Raw genomic sequence first — 17011 nt, forward strand, 5'->3', positions numbered from 1 at the left:
GTCCTTTAAGGGATACGAGGCTGTGTGTGATAGTCGTTTTCTTTTAGTTTGCACTTTTATTCACCCCCAAATTCTGTGTATTGCAAGGAAGTCTCAAATTTTGAGAAGCGAGCACCATCCCATTGGCATTGTGATTACAGCTGCATCACAAAGCCGCTTTGCTTTCCGGAGGAATCCATGCGCCACGGGCTCTTTCGCTTTTCCATGCCTGCCGTGCAGGCGTCCTTTGCGGTCTTTTGTCTGCGACCGGGTCAATGCCTGACGCGCCCCCGCCCAGCTAGAGGACGCGGGGCGGGGCGGGGCGAGGCGAGGGTTCGTAGCGGAGCCTGACGGGAAACGGCCCCCCTAGGTCCGTGGTGCGAGGCACGCCTGTGACAGCCACGGGCACTGCCGCGCATGCGCTGCCCATTTCCCGTAGTGGCAGGGCTGGGCCGCGGTCGGGTCACCTTTGGGGTCAAAGAGCCCGCGGGAGGGTGGGGCCGCGGCCTTGGCCCTTTGGTGCGTAGGAGACAGCGCGCCAGGCTGGCAGCAGGTCATGGCGGCATTTGCCGCTCTTGTGCCGACGCTACTGCGCACCCTAGTGGGGACTACGGGGACGCTTCGCGCTCCAGAAGGGAGGCGGGCACCGCCCGTTCTAGCACAGCCCGGGAGCTGGACCTCGGGGCTCACCGCTCTGCCTGCCCACTAAAAGCCCATTCGGCGGAAGTCCAGCGTTGCGTCGTTACAGCACTGAGCGCCAGACATCGTTGCCAAGTATAATGCCAGCTCCGTTTTTTCCTGGGGCACTTGTAGTCAGGGTTTGTGGGCCCGCATTTAATAATGGAGGGCCCCAGGCCTCGTTTGAACCGTCCAGCCAATGTGTCCTCAGTCGTCTTAATGGATTTTTGAAGGACCAACCCGAGATTCTGGGGCACAGGGAGTCCCAAGACTTAGGGCCCTGATGTAAGCCCCAAATAAAATGATTTTGGCCCCTAGGGCCAGTTCCTAATTTCTGAAAACAGAGCAGCACTTGTGAGGTAGAGGAAGCATGGCCCACCTGAATGGAAACCTCTCACCAGAGTTTTCACAGCAGCAGAGGACGAGGCTGAGAAAGAACACGACCCAGATTTGCACGGAGAGATGCAATATGTAATGCTTCTGCTCCACAAGCCATCCCAGCTGACTCAACGGGAGTTGTGCTCCAGCTGTCAGAGAGGTGAGCTGGACCTAAGGCTAGGGTCAGGCTTGCCCAGGAAATGTCTCTCCATCTTCAGGGTTGAGAGAACCTGGTTGGGAGGGAAAGAAATGCTACCTACTTCTAAGAAATTTTTTTTTTTTTTTCTTTTGAGATGGAGTGTAGCAGTGTCGCCCAGGCTAGAGTGCAGTGGCACAATCTCGGCCCACTGTATTCTCTGCCTCCCGGGTTCAAGCGATTCTCCTGCCTCAGCCTCCCGAGTAGCTGAGATTACAGGCGCATGACACCACGCCTGGCTAATTTTTGTATTTTTAGTAGAGACAGGTTTTCCCCACGTTGGCCAGGTTGGTCTCGAACTCCTGACCTCAGGTGATCCGCGCACCTCCACCTCCCAAAGTATTGGGATTACAGGCGTGAGCCACCACTCCTGGCCAAGAAAATTCTGTCTTAAACACCCCAACGGCCTTTGAATTTTTCTGAATTATCTACTCTTTCCAGATCCTGAGCTCCCCGTGCTATGCCCGTTACCACAGTGGCCTTGAGAGATGTGGGTGCTTCCACCATGCTTACTCAGAAAGTAGAGGAGGAAACAGCTTCCTGGATTACCAATTTCTGCCTGACATGAAAGATGAAAACCATTGAACTCCAGAGGGGTGAATGTCCAGGTCATCCCATTCATTAGGTATTCCAGAGGCTGAGGCAGGAGAATCCCTTGAGCTCGGAAGGCGGAGGTTGTAGCGAGCTGAGATAGAGCCACTGCACTCCAGCCTGGGTGACAGAGTGAGACTCCATCTCAAAAAAAAAAAAAAAAAAAAAAAGCCTAGCGTGGTGGCTCATGCCTGTAATCCCATCACTTTGGGAGGCCGAGGCGGGGGGTGGGGGGAGGCTGCCGGATCACAAGGTCAGGAGTTCGAGACCAGCCTGGCCGACATAGTGAAATCCTGTCTCTACTGAAAATACAAACAATAGCTGGGCATGGTGGTGCATGCCTGTAATCCTAGCTACTCCAGATGCTGAGGCAGGAGAATCGCCTAAACCCGGGAGGTGGAGGTTGCAGTGAGCTGAGATCGTGTCACTGCACTCCAGCCTGGGCGACAGAGCAAGACTCCGTCTTGGGAAAAAAGAAAAGAATTTCTCATGAGACAGCTTGAACATGCGAGTTGGAGGTTGCAGTGAGCCGAGATCATGCCACTGAACTCCAACGTGGGCAATAGAGGGAGACTCCGCCTTAATTTAAAAAACAAACAAACAAAAAAGAATTCTTCATGAGACATTAAGATTTACAGCTCTTTGCTGGGCGCGGTAATCCCAGCACTTTGGGAGGCCGAGGCGGGCGGATCACGAGGTCAGGAGCTGGAGACCATCCTCGCTAACACGGTGAAATCCCATCTCTACTAAAAATACAAAAAATTAGCCAGGCATGGTGGTGGGCGCCTGTAGTCCCAGCTACTCGGGAGGCTGAGGCAGGTGAATGGGGTGAACCCGGGAGGCGGAGCTTGCAGTGAGCCGAGAACCCGCCACTGCACTCCAACCTTGGCAACAGAACTAGACTCAAAAGAGTTACGGCTCTTAGAATTTGTCTAGCAGGCTTTCCACTTTTTGCCAGTGTGAACCCAAAATATCTGAGATGGGCCTCAGTTAATTTAGAAACTTTATTTTGCCAAAGTTGAGGACATGCGCCTGTGACAGCCTTAGGAGGTCCTGATCAGACATGCACCAATGTGGGCAGAGCACACTTAGGTTTCATACATTTTAGGGAGACTTGAGACATCAATCAATATATGTAAGATGAACATTGGTTCAGTCCGGAAAGGAAGGACAACTGGAAGCAAAGGTGGGACAACTTGGAGGGCAGGTGGCTTGCGGGATCTTAGGTAGGTAAGAGACAAATAGTTGCATTCTTTTGAGTTTCTGATTAGCCTCTTCAAAGGAGGCAATCAGTTTTGCATTTATCTCAGTGAGCAGAGGGGTGACTTTAAATAGAATGAGAGGCAGGCTTGCCCTTAGCAGTTCCCAACTTGACTTTTCTCTTTAGCTTAGTGATTTTGGTGCCCCAAGATTTATTTTCCTTTCACACTGGAAAGCCCCTTAAAAAAAAAAAAAAAAAAAAGGAGTTATTGGCATTGAAGTCTAAAAAACATTCTTTTTCCAGTTTTCCTGTAGATGGCTTAGTAGACAGTCTTCATTCTTTCAATGAGTACCAGAAATCAGTGCAGTCTGCTGCCTGTAATTGAGTACTTCGTGTGGGTGGAGTACTCCAGTCAGTGCATTTCTAGGGATGGAGGCACCTTGGTCCCATAGACCTCTTTCTGATGGTCCTGCTTGATCCAGGCATAGAAGCTGAGATAGCTGCATGAAAGAATGGATTATATCACCTTCAGATAAACTCCTTAAATGTATGTATAGATTGTACAACAGCAAGGTTAAAGCTGTATTTTCTGGCAAGTATCTCCACGTTTCCCTTTCTCATTTTGAACAACATGGCTTGCTGGTTCTGCCTGGTAGGGGTATCCAAATGTCATGGATACTTTAGTGCTTGCCTTAATTGAGCATTCTGTCCAGTTGATGCTCATGTTTAATCTCCCTAGAATGTCTTCTCAGTTGGTTTCTGATCTATTCCTTCCTCTGTAATTATTTCTTTTCTGTCTTGTCAGTGAAGTCTTCTTCCTCTTCCTGCCTCTCATTATTGCTGTTTCCAAGGTATCTAGTCTCTCTCTCTTCCTCTCTCTCTCTCTGTCTCTCTTTCTCTCTTTTCTTTCCTCTTTTTTTTTTTTTTTTAGGCATAGTCCCACTTTGTCACCCAGGCTAGAGTGCAGTGGCATGGTCTTGGCTCCCTTCATCCTCTGCCTCCCAGGTTCAAGTGACCCTCCTGCCTCAGCCTCCCGAGTAGCTGGGACTATAGGCATATGCTACTACACCCAGCTAATTTTTGCACTTTTAGTAGAGACGGGGTTTCGCCATGTTGGCCAGGCTGGTCTCGAACTCCTGACCTCAGGTGATCCACCCACCTTGGCCTCCCAAAATGCTGGGATTACAGGAGTGAGCCACTGCACCTGGCCCTTGGTTTGCTGAGACTTTTTATCATCCAGTGGGTACTGAATTTGAACTTTTTAAGAAAAATTTTTAAGTCGGGTCTCACTCTGTCACCCAGTCTGGAGTGCAGTGGTGCGATCACAGCTCACTGCAATCCTCTGACTTTAGTCTCCCAGGTAGCTGGAACTACAGGTGCACAGCACAATGCCTGACTAATTTTTTTATTTTTTCTACAGACAGGGTTTTGCCATGTTGCTCAGGCTGTGAGTTTAATTATTATTATTATTTTTTTTTTTCTGAGACAGAGTCTCGCTCTGTCGTCCATGCTGGAGTGCAGTGGCTCAATCTCGGCTCACTGCAAGCTCTGCCTCCTGTGTTCACAACATTCTCCTGCCTCAGCCTCCCGAGTAGCTGGGACTACAGGCGCCCTCCACCACGCCTGGCTAATTTTTATATTTTTAGTAGAGATGGGGTTTCACCGTGTTAGCCAGGATGGTCTCGATCTCCTGACCTCATGATCTGCCTGCCTCGGCCTCCCAAAGTGCTGGGATTACAAGCGTGAGCCACTGCGTCCGGCCGTTTAATTATTATTATTTGTTTTTAGCTAATAGACCAGAAGAATGAATTTAATTATTATTGAGATGATTATATTGTTTTCTTCTTTTTCAGTGGATTGATTGATATTAACCTATGGATCGAGTTAATTTTGTTAATGTTTTGATTTTCAAATGTTAAACCAGCCTATTTTCCAGGAACAAAGTTATATTGTTGTTTTATCCTTTTAAAATATATTCCATGACAAATTGTTAGATATTTTTGTGTCTTTGTTTCTGAAAGAGTCTGTTGTTTTCTTTCTTTTTTTTTTTTTGAGACCAAGTCTTGCTCTGTCACCCAGGCTGGAGTGCAGTGGCATGATCTCAGCTCATGGCAACCTCTGCCTCCTTGGTTCAAGTGATTCTCATACCTCAGCCTCCCGAGTAGCTGAGATTACAGGCGTCTGCCACCATGCCCAGCTAATTTTTTATATTTTTAGTAGACACGGGGTTTCGCCATCTGGCCCAGGCTAGTCTTGAACTCCTGACCTCAGATGCCATCCACCTCAGCCTCCCAAAGTGTCGAGATTACAGGTATGAGCCACCACGCCTGGCTGTTATTTTCCTTTCTTAAAAGTCTTTTTTTTTTTTTTTGAGACAGAGTCTCACTCTATTGCCTAGTCTGAAGTGTAGTGGCGCTATCTCAGCTTACTGCAACCTTCGCCTCCTGGGTTCAAGCGATTCTTGTGCCTCTGCCTCCCAAGTAGCTGAGATTACAGGCATGCACCACCAGGACTGGCTAATTTTTGTATTTTTAGAGAGACACAGTTTCACCGTGTTGGCCTGGCTGGTCTTAAACTCCTGTCCTCCAGTGATCTGCCCATCTTGGCCTCCCAAAATGCTGGGATAACAGGCGTGAGCTGTCAAACCTGGCCTCTTCTAATATTTATTTATTTATTTTTTGAGATGGAGTTTCACCGTTGTCGCCTAGGCTGGAGTGCAGTCGTGCGATCTCTGCTCACTGCAACCTCCACCTCCCCGGTTCAAGCGATTCTCCTGCCTCAGCCTCCTGAGTAACTGGGATTACAGGGGTTAGCCATCACGCCCGTCTACTTTTTGTATTTTATAGTAGAAACAGGGTTTCACCATGTTTGTCAGGCTGGTCTCAAACTCCTGACCTCAGGTGATCTGCCTGCCTCGGCCTCCCAAAGTGTTGGGATTACAGGTGCGAGCCAACGTGCCCAGCCCAGCCTTTTGTTTTTTTGAGACAAAAAACAAAACTTGCTCTGTTTTGTTTTTGCTCTGTTTGTAACTTGCTCTGTTACCAGGCTGGAGTGCAGTGGTGTGATGATCATAACTCACCTCTCCCTTGAACTCCTGGGCTCAAGCAATCCTCTGATCTCAGCCTCCTGAGTAGGTGGGACTACAGGCATGTACCATAATGCCTGGCTAATTTTTTATATTTTTTTTAGAGATGGTGTTTTGGTATGTTGCCCAGGCTGGTCTTGAACTCCTGGGCCCAAGTGATCCTCCTGCCTTGGCCTCCCAAAACGTTGGGATTACAGGTATGAGCCACTGCCCCTGGCCTTTGTTAGGTGTTTATATTAATTTTATGCCTGTTTCAGAAAATATGTTTAGTATTTTCTCTTTATTCTCCATAAGTGCTTGTGTAAGTTTGGTGCTGTTTATTCCTTATTGCTTGTAAAATTACAGCAGTGAATTTTTCTAGGGTCTGGCTTTTCTTTATGAATAGTTTTAAAATTATAGATTTAATTTCTTTATATTAGGGAAATTATCCTTTAGAACTTGATACAAGTCCAAGTTGTTTCTTTCTACCTTGTCATTTGTCATCCCCAGGTGGGTGGCAGGTGTGTTTGTTCCAGGGCAAAGCTATGTCTCACACACACTAATTCACATAACCCCATTCAGACCAAAACTTGTTCACAGTTTACTTTGCTTTTTGTCTCTTTTATCTCCAAGGTTGGTCTGTAGGGAACTCAAAGCCTTAAGGCTATCCCAGTCCTTAAGGCTATCCCAGCAGTGACCTCTAGTGGTGAAATCTTCAGTCTTCCTCTTAACATGACTTTCTTTTTAAAAAATTAATTATCTAGTGAATTACTCTTTCTGTTTGTTTGTTTGTTTGTTTTTGAGATGGAGTCTTGCTCTGTTGCCCAGGCTGGAGTGCAGTGGTGCGATCCCAGCTCACTGCAACCTCTGCCTCCCAAAGTGCTGGGATTATAGGGTTGAGCTACTATGCCCAGCCCGTCTTACATGGCTTTCTAGCCACATTTGGTATCATTGATTACAGGCACACCTCGTTTTATTGTCCCTTGCTTTAATGTACTTTGCAGATATTGCGCTTTTTTTCTTTTTTCTTTTCTTTTTTTTGTTTTTTTTAACAATTGAAAGTTTGTGGAAACCCGTCATTGAGCAAATCTGTAGACACTATTTATTTATTTATTTATTTATTTATTTATTTATTTATTTATTTATTTTTGAGACAGAGTCTCACTCTGTCACCAGGCTGGAGTGCAGTGGCTTGATCTCAGCTCACTGCAACCTTGGCCTCCTGGGTTCAAGCGATTCTCGTGCCTCAGCCTCCTGAGTAGCTGGGACTACAGTTGTGTACAGTTGGCATCAAGTGATCTTCCCACCTTGGTCCCCCAGAGCCCTGGGACTGTAGGCATGAGCCACAGTCTCACAACTATTTTTCTTTTTTAGCATGTGCTCATGTTGTGTGTCTGGGTCACATTTTGGTAATTCTGGCACTATTTCAGACGTTTTTATTATTATCTATTATGGTGATCTGTGATCCGTGATTTCTGTTATTATTGTAATTGTTTTGAGATACCCTAAACTGTATATAAGTCAATTAAAATTAACAAATGTTGCCTGTATTCTGACTGCTTCACTGACTGGCTGTTCCCCTTTCTTTCTCCCTTTCCTCTTGCCTCCCTATTCCTTGAGACACAACAATATTGAAATTAGGGTAGTTAACTACCCTACAGTAGCCTCTCAGTGTTCAAGTGAGAGGAAGAGTTATACATCTCCCACTTTAATTCAGAAGCTAGAAATAATTAAGCTTGATGAGGAAGGCATATATCAAATGCCAAGACAGGCCCAAATTAGGCCTCTTGTGCCAAACAGCCCAAATGTAAATGCAAAGGAAAACTTTTTTTTCTTTTCTTTTCTTTTTTGTTTTGAGACAGAGTCTCACCGTGTCACCCAGGCTGGAGTGCAGTGGCACGATCTCAGCTCACTGAAACCTCTACCTCCTGGTTCAAGTGATTCTTCTGTCTCAGCCTTGTGGGTAGCTGGGATTACAGGTGCGTGCTACCACGCACGGCTAATTTTTTGTATTTTTAGTAGAGACTGGGTTTCATCATGTTGGCCAGGCTGGTCTTGAACTCCTGATCTTAGGTGATCTACCCGTCCTGGCCTCCCAAAGTACTAGGATTACAGGCATGAGCCATTGTGCCTGGCTGGCATATTGTTTATAGCATAGTTTGCTGAATTTTTTTTTCTTTTCTTTTTTTTTTTTTTTTTGAGATGGAGTCTTGCTTTGTCGCCCAGGCTGGAGTACAGTGGCGTGATCTCAGCTCACTGCAACCTCTGCCTCCCTGGTTCAAGTGATTCTCCTGCCTCAGCCTCCTGAGTAGCTGGGATTACAGGTGTACACCACCACCCCCAGCTAATTTTTGTATTATTAGTAGAGATGGGGTTTCACCATGTTTGTCAGGCTGGTCTCCAACTCCTGACCTCATGATCCACCCACTTCGGCCTCCCATAGTGCTGGGATTACAGGCATGAGCCACCATGCCCAGCTGGTTTACTGATTATTTTAAACAAATTATTGAGTCCTAATGTTCTGAAAAAAATATTTCTTCAAAATGTTACTGCTCATCAACAACTAGTCACACAAGAGCTATGAGGTATGAAATTAATGTTGTTTTCATGCTTACTAGCACGCATACATTCTACAGCCCATGGATCAAAGAGTAATTTTTTTTTTTTTTTTTTTGAGACAGAGTTTCGCTCTTGTTGTCCAGGCTGAATTGCAATGGCATGATCTCGGCTCACTGCAACCTCTGCCTCCTAGGTTCGGCAATTCTCCTGTCTCAGCCTCCTGAGTAGCTGAGATTACAGGTGCCTGCCGGCTAATTGTTTTGTATTTTTTTCAGTAGAGATGGTTTCACCATGTTGGCCAGGCTGGTCTTGAACTCCTGTCCTCAAGTGATCTGCCCACCTCAGCCTCCCAAAGTTCTAGGATTATAAGCGTGAGCCACTGCGCCTGGCCAAGGAGTAATTTTGACTTTCAAGTTTTATTTTTTATTTTTCTTTTTTTGAGATGGAGTGTCGCCCAGGCTGGAGTGCAGTGGCATGATCTCAGCTCACTGCAACCTCCGCCTCCCAGGTTCAAGTGATTCTTCTGCCTCTGCCTCCTGAGTAGCTGGGACTACAGGCACACGCCACCACTCCCGGCTAATTTTTGTATTTTTAATAGAGACAGGGTTTCACCATGTTGACCAGGCTGGTCTCAAACTCCTGACCTCGTGATCCACCCACCTTGGCCTCCCAAAGTGCTGTTATTGCAGGCGTGAGCCACTGCGCCTGACCTTCAACTTTTATTATTTAAGAAATAAATTTGTGGCCAGGCGTGGTGGCTCATGTCTGTAATCCCAGCACTTTGGGAGGCCAAGGCGGGTGGATCACCTCAGGTCAGGAGTTCGAGACCAGCTTGGCAAACATTGTGAAACCCTGTTTCTACTAAAAATACAAAAATTAGCTGGGCTGGTGCATACCTGTAATCCCAGCTACTTGGGAGGCTGGGGCAGGAGAATCACTTGAACCTGGGAGGCAGAGGTTGCAGTGAGCCGAGATTGTGCCGCTGTACACCAGCGTGGGCAACATAGTGAGACTGTATCTCAGAAAAAAAAAAAAGGAAATTTGTAAGGCTATAGCCGCCATGGATAGTGATTCCTCTGATGGATCTGGGCAAAGTAAATTGAATACCTTCTGGAATGGATTCACTGCTCAAGATGCCACTAAGACCATTCATGATTCATGGGAGTAGGTCCAAATAACAACATTAATAGGAATTTGGAAGAACTTGAATCCAACCCTTATGGATGACTTTGAGGGATTCAAGTCTTCACTGGAGGAAGTCACTGCAGATGTGGAAATAGCAAGAGAAGTAGAATTAGAAGTGGAGCCCGAAGATGTGACTGAATTGCTGCAATCTTATGGTAGAACTTGAACAGATGAGGAGTTGCTTCTTATGCATGAGAGAAGAAAATTGTTTCTTGTGATTGGATCTATTCCTGGTGAAGATGCTGTGAACATTGTTAAAATGACAACAAAGAATTTAGACTTAAATAAACTTAATAAGGCAGCAGCAGGGTTTGAGAGGATTAAATCCAATTTTGAAAGATGTTCTATGGGTAAAATTAAACAGCATTTTGTGCTATAGAGGAATCTTTCATGAAAGGACGAGTCGGCCGAGTGCAGTGGCTCATGTCTGTAACCCCAGCACTTTTGGAGGCTGAGGCAGGTGGATCACCTGAGGTCGGGAGTTTGAGACCAGCCTGACCAGTATGGAGAAACCCCGTCTCTACTAAAAATACAAAATTAGCCGGGCGTGGTGGCACATGCCTGTAATCCCAACTACTCGGGAGGCTGAGGCAGGATAATCGCTTGAACCTGGGAGGCAGAGGTTGCAGTGAGCCGAGATTGTGCCATTGCACTCCAGCCTGGGCAACAAGAGTGAAACTCTGTCTCAAAAAAAAAAAAAAAAAAAAAGTCAATCAGTGTGGCATACTTGTCATTTTATTTTAAGAAATTGCACAGCTATCCCAGCCTTTAGCAAACCACCACTCTGATGAGTCAGCAGTCATCAACATTGAGGCAAGACCATCTACCAGCAAAAAGATTATGATTCACTGTAGGCTCAGATGATTGTTAGCATTTATTTTATTTTACTTTATATTTTGAGATATAGTTTGGCTCTTTCACCCAGGCTAGAGTGCAGTGGTGTGACCTTGGCTCACTGTGACCTCTGTCTCCTGGGTTCAAGCAATTTTCCTGCCTCAGCCTTCCGAGCACCTGGGACTACAGGCGTGCACCACACCCGGCTAATTTTTGTATTTTTGTAGAGACGGGCTTTCACCATGTCGGCCAGGCTGGTCTCGAACTCCTGACCTCAGGTGATCCACCAGCCTCGGCCTCCTAAAGTGCTGGGATTATAGGCGTGAGCCACTGCGCCTGGCCAACATTTATTTATTTATTTTTAAAAATAGAGACGGAGTCTCTTATGTTGCCCAGGCTGATCTTTGACTCCTTGGTTCAAATGATCCTCCCACTTCAGCCTTCCAAAGTGCTAGGATTACAGGCATGAACCAGTGTACCTGGCCTGCATTTTTAGGCCATGGAGTATTTTAAAATTAGAATATGTCTGTATGCAGTGGCTCATGCACTTTGGGAGGCCAAAGTGGGCAGATCACTTGAGGCCAAGGGTTTGAGACCAGCCTGGCCAAAATGGTGAAACCCTGTCTCTACCAAAAAATAGAAAAATTAGGTGGGCATGGTGGTGTACTCCTGTAATCCCAGGTGCTCGGGAGACTGAGGCATGAGAATTTCTTGAACCTAGGAGGCAGAGGTTGCAGTGAGCTGAGATCACACCACTGCACTCCAACCTGGGCAACAGAGCGAGACTCTGTCTTCCAAAAGAAAAAAAAAAAATTAGGACATGTACATTGGTTTCCTAGACATAATGCTATTGCACACTTAATAGACTATAGTATAGTGAAAACATACCGTTCACATGCATGGGAAACCAACATACTCATGTGACTCAAGTGACATTTGCTTTATTGCAGTGGTCTGGAACTGAATGCACATGGTCTTTTAGGTATGCCTGTGTTTTTCCCTTCTGGTTGATTTTCTTCACTTGGCTTACAGGACACCACACCCTTTTAACTTCCCCTTTTATTTTTGTTTTGGTTGGGGAACAGTGTTTTACTCTGTTGCCCAGGCTGGTGTGCAGTGGTGCCATCATGGCTCACTTTAGCCTTGAGCTCCCTGGGCTTCGGTGATACTCCCACCTTAGCCTCCTGAGTAGCTGGGACTACAGGTGCATGCCACCACGCCCAGCTAATTTTTCTATTTATTTATTTAGAGACAGAGTTTCGCTCTTGTTGCCTAGGCTGGAGTGCAATGGTGTGATCTTGGCTCACTGCAATTTCCACCTCCCGGGTTCAAGCGATTCTCCTGCCTTAGCCTCCCGAGTAGCTGGGATTACAGGCACGCGCCACCACACCTGGCTAATTTTTTTGTATTTTTAGCAGAGATGTGGTTTCTCCATGTTGGTCAGGCTGGTCTTGAACTCTCGATCTCAGGTGATCCACCCACCTCGGCCTTCCAAAGTGTTGGGATTACAGGCGTAAGCAAGCACGCTGGGGCAATTTTTCTATTTATTGTAGAGATGGGATTTGCCATGTTGCCCAGGCTGGTGTGGAAGTCCTGGGCTCAAGCACTTTTCCTAACTTGACCTCCCAAAGTGTTGGGATTATAGGTGACAGCCACTGTACTTTGCCTTAACTTTTTCCTTTCTTTTTTGAACAGCGTCTCACTGTCACACAGGCTAGAGTACAGTGGCATGATCATAGCTCATTGCAGCCCCGACATCCCGGGCTCAGATGTAGGTGTTCAAGTGATCCTCCCACCTCAGCCTCTCAAGTAGTTGGGACTACAGGCATGCACCACCACACTAATTTTTGTATTTTTTTGTAGAGACAGGGTTACACCATGTTGCCAGACTTTTAACTTTCCTTCTCTCATCGTTTGCTGGTTCCTCCTTTTCTTCCTGCCACTGAATGTTTATGTGTAGTCCTTGGTCATTACGATGCAGGATTTTTCTTGGCCCCTTTGTTGGACTCGTGACAGGGCTGTCCCATTTAGTCGGCCCACCGCGCTCAATCCCTTGCAGGACGGAGCACGTGAGTGAGTGCAGGATCTGGCTGGCTGCTCTGGGCACTGGCAGGAACAAGCTCCGCGTCCAGAATGGCTAGCCAGATCCCGCACTTGCTCGCACACATGGATGGCGGTGCCAAGGTGAGGGTGCCCACAACCCCAGAACCCTAGAGGAAGTATTACAGTGCTCTCTTAGTTTTGCTGTCTGCAGACAGCTGTGTGTTAGCAGCTCAGTTGGCCCCTTGCCTCGTTGCATGGGGTGGCTGCCCTCCTCTGGTGAGGACAAAGGACCAGTGTGACAGTCTTTCTACGAACCCGCACTCGGTGGATCCTGAGCTCTCGTCTGGTGTCCAAGAAGAATGAGGTCACACAGGCAAATTGAAGGATAGTGAAGGCAGATAATTTTATTGAGCAAAGAAAATGGCTCTCAGTAGAGAGGGGAACTGGAAAGGGAACGGGAAGGGTAGGTTGCCTTCCCTGAAGTCAGGTTGCCCTTTGCATGAAGTCAAGCCATCGCTCTGAAGTCAAGCTGTCTCTCTGAAGTCAAATCATCTCTCTCTCAAGTCAAGCTGTCTCCCCCTCTACTGACTGAGTCGGGGGTCTTTCTTTATGGGACTCAGAATGGAGAGTGTGGGCTCATTGGTTTGTGAGTATGCAAAAAACGTTAAAGTGAAGACACCACTCAATGGTGGGCATGCCAGTGTAGAAAACCAGTTAGGAGAGGTCGGGCGCGGTGGCTCGCGCCTGTAGTCCCAGGACTTTGGGAGGCTGAGGTGGGCGGATCACGAGATCTCCTGACCTGGCTAACATGGTGAAACCCTGTCTCTACTAAAAATACAAAAAATTATCCGGGCGTGGTGGCGGGCGCCTGTAGTCCCAGCTACTCAGGAGGCTGAGACAGGAGAATGGTGTGAACCCGGGAGGTGGAGCTTGCAGTGAGCCGAGATCGCGCCACTGCACTCCAGCCTGGGTGACAGCGAGACTCCGTCTCAAAAAAAAAACAAAAAAAAAACCCAATTAGAAAAGGGTAGCTATATATAGAATAGATGAAAAGCGGGGATTAGAGGAAAGCATGCCAAAGAGGAAGACAAGTTCTCAGTCTGGTCTGAGGATTTAACTTGTATCTTGGCTTTCAGGCTTTAAACTGTCTTTGGCTTGGAGGTTGCACTGGGGACCTGCCCCTATTTACCTTGGCATTTGGCTGCCTCCTTTTGTTATCACTTGTACTTTGTCTGGCCGAGGCCTCTCCCTTGGCAGTGTCTTGTCAGCAGTACTCTCTGGGGCCTGATCCCTCCTGGTAATCTCTCCAGCTCAGATTTCTTCTTACACTTTGGATGCATATATTAACTGTCCACTCGACATCTCTGCTTAAGTATTTTATAGACCCAAGCTCAACATGATTAAAACTGGCCTCTTGGATTTTCCCAAACCCACAACCTCTGGGGCATTCCTTCACCTTCTTGTTTGATAGCAGACCCCTTGGAATTATTTTTGACCTGTTTTTTTCTTGTCTTACACATCTTATTTGTCAGAAAAACTTCTGGGGCATACATCCAGAATATATCCACAGAGTCTGACCTTTTGCAATCCTCTCCATGACATCTTTTGCCTGGATTACAGCAACCGTTGCAGAGCAGTCTTGTTGCTGCTCAGACCTTGGCCTCTGGCTTAGCATTTAGAGTGCCTGTGTAGGATGAGTCAGGTTGCTAAACAGCAATCCTCTGCCCAACATCTACGTTTTTTACTGAGTAAAAGCCAAAATTCCACCAGTGGGTTATGTGGTCCATTACATCTCTGACTTCACTTCCTTCTCAGCCTCTTGATCACTATGCTCCAGCTCGACTTACCTTCTTGCTGGATGTACTAGTCATAACACCACCTTTGTCTTTGTACCAAATGTGTCCTTTTCCTGGAGTATGTTTCCTAGGGAGCCTTCCAACTTATTCTGTTATAATTTATAAAGGATTTATAATTTATAATCATTTATAATTAAATATTAAATATGTCAACCATATTTAATAAGTTGATCATTGGCTGGGTAGGTGCAGTGGCTCATGCCTGTAATCCTAGCACTTTGGGAGGCTGAGGCGGGAGGATCACTTGAGTCTGGGAGGTAGAGGTTGCAGTGAGCCATGTTTGTGCCACTGCACTCCAGTCTGTATAACAAAGCGAGACTCTGTCTCAAAAAAAAAAAAAAAGTTGATCATCCTTTGGGACTTGACCATATATTAGGACACTTTTTTTTTTTTTTTGAGACAGAGTTTCCTTCTTGTTCCCCCAGACTGGAGTGCAATGGCGTGATCTTGGCTCACTGAAACCTCTGCCTCCCTGGTTCAAGCAACTCTCCTGCCTCAGCCTCCCGAGTAGCCGTGCCTGGCTAATTTTTTTCTATTATTAGTAGATACAGGGTTTTACCATGTTGGCCAGGCTGGTCTGGAACTCCTGACCTCAGGTGATCTGCCTGTTTCGGCCTCCCAAAGTGCTGGGACTAGAGGCATGAGCCACCACGCCCGGCATAGGACACTATTTAACTCTGTTTTGGGACTTTTTCTTTTCACTGGAGTATTTTTCTTTTTATTAGAGGAGTTCATAATAAACAGTAATATATAGTAAGATAAGCCCATTTATAATTTTTGTTTTTGACATATCTTTTTTTCCTTTTTTTTTGAGATGGAGTCTTGCTCTGTCGCCCAGGCTGGAGTGCAGTGGCGTGATCTCAGCTCACTGCAAGCTCTGCCTCCCAGGTTCACACCATTCTCCTGCCTCAGCCTCCCGAGTAGCTGGGACTACAGGTGCCAGCCAGCATGTGGAGCTAGTTTTTTGTATTTTCAGTAGAAACGGGGTTTCACTGTGTTAGCCAGGATGGTCTCGATCTGCAGACCTCATTATCTGCCCACCTCAGCCTCCCAAAGTGCTGGGATTACAGGCATGAGCCATCACACCTGCCCCCCCAACTCCCCCACCCCCGCCCCCTTTTTTTTTGAGATGGAGTCTCACTCTGTAGCCCAGGCTGGAGTGCAGTGGCACAATCTCGGCTCACTGCAGCCTCCGCCTCCTGGGTCCTGGTTCAACCAATTCTCCTGCCTCAGCCTCCCAAGTAGCTGGGATTGCAGGCATGCGCCACCATGCCCAGCTAATTTTTGTATTTTTAGTGGACGGAGTTTCACCATATTGGCCAGGCTGGTCTTGAACTCCTGACCTTGTGGTCCGCCCGCCTCAGCCTGCCGAAGTGCTGAGATTACAGGCGTGAGCCACTGTGCCCGGCCCCTTTTTTCCCGTTTAAATGGAAATTCAGTGGATCTCCTTCGCCCTTTTTTTTTTTTTTTGGAGACGAAGTCTTGCTCTGTCACCCAGACTGGAGTGCAGTGGTGCAATCTCGGCTCACTGCAACCTCTGTCTCCCAGGTTCAAGCGATTCTCCTGCCTCGGCCTCCTGAGTAGCTGGGATTACAGGCCACCTTTTTTTTTTTTCCCCCAGAACCAAATGTCAGCTTACCTTCTCCACCTTTTATAAAAGCAACTTAAGAACAACAGCCAGGCTGGGCAAGGTGGCTTATGCCTGTAATCACAACACTTTGGGAGGCTTAAGGTGGGAGGATCAGTTGAGCCCAGGAGTTTGAAACCAACCTGGGTAACATAGTGAGACCCCATCTCTCCAAAAATTTAAAAATCAGCCCGGTGCAGCGACTTATGCCTGTAATCGCAGTACTTTGGGAGGCTGAGGCCAGCAGATCGCTAGAGCCCAGGAGTTAGAGACTAACCTGGGCAACATGGTGAAACCCTGTCTCTGTGAAAAGACAAAAAATTAATGGGATGGTGGTATGCATCTGTAGTCCTAGCTACTCAGGAGGCTGAGGTGAGAAGATTGCTTGAGTCCAGGAGGTTGAAGCTGCAGTTAGCTGTGTTCGTGCCGCTGCACTCCAGCCTGGATGACAGAACAAGACCGTGTTTCAAAAAAAAAAAAAGCAGGGGCTGGGTGCAGTGGCTCAAGCCTGTAATCCTAGCATTTTGGGAGGCTGAGGCAGGTTGAGGTCAGGGGTTTGAGACCACCCTAACCAACATGATGAAACCCCCTCTCTATTAAATACAAAAATGAACCAGGCCTAGTGGCGCGCCCCTGTAACGCTAGCTACTCAGGAGGCTGAGGCAGGAGAATTGCTTGAACCTGGGAGGTGGAGGTTGCAGTGAACTGAGATCGCGCCATTGCACTACAGCCTGGGTAACCTTCCTGGAGCCCCAGGTACTTGGGAGGCTTAGGCAGGAGTATTGCTTGAGCCCAGGAATTCGAGGCTATAGCATGCTAT

General features: G+C 47.1%; 1 protein-coding gene and 1 non-coding gene across 20 annotated transcripts in view; both read left to right on the top strand.

Moving 5' to 3' along the window:
* Positions 1–17011, top strand: part of LOC105486606 (zinc finger protein 487) — a 46616-nt gene that overhangs the window by 19166 nt on the left and 10439 nt on the right. For 3 of the 19 annotated variants that reach the window (XM_024794351.2, XM_024794352.2, XM_024794354.2), the window contains exon 1: positions 6213–6305. The exons of 8 other annotated variants lie outside the window; for them this stretch is intronic. Coding sequence is in view for 4 of the 11 variants with exons in the window: in XM_024794352.2 (XP_024650120.2) it covers positions 6215–6305 (91 nt within the window). In the remaining 7 variants the exon portion in view is untranslated. Of the gene's footprint in view, positions 1–430; positions 754–975; positions 1196–1672; positions 1857–5240; positions 5335–6212; positions 6306–17011 lie in introns of those variants that run through there. 8 more of the 19 variants (XM_024794345.2, XM_071070056.1, XM_071070060.1 and 5 more) reach the window with 6 other exon arrangements.
* On the top strand, positions 2730–2791 carry LOC112427552 (U7 small nuclear RNA). Its single transcript, XR_003019188.1, has one exon. It is a non-coding gene; the product is annotated as a U7 small nuclear RNA (small nuclear RNA).

This window comes from Macaca nemestrina, chromosome 9, assembly GCF_043159975.1.
Source record: "Macaca nemestrina isolate mMacNem1 chromosome 9, mMacNem.hap1, whole genome shotgun sequence".
Taxonomy (NCBI): domain Eukaryota; kingdom Metazoa; phylum Chordata; class Mammalia; order Primates; family Cercopithecidae; genus Macaca; species Macaca nemestrina.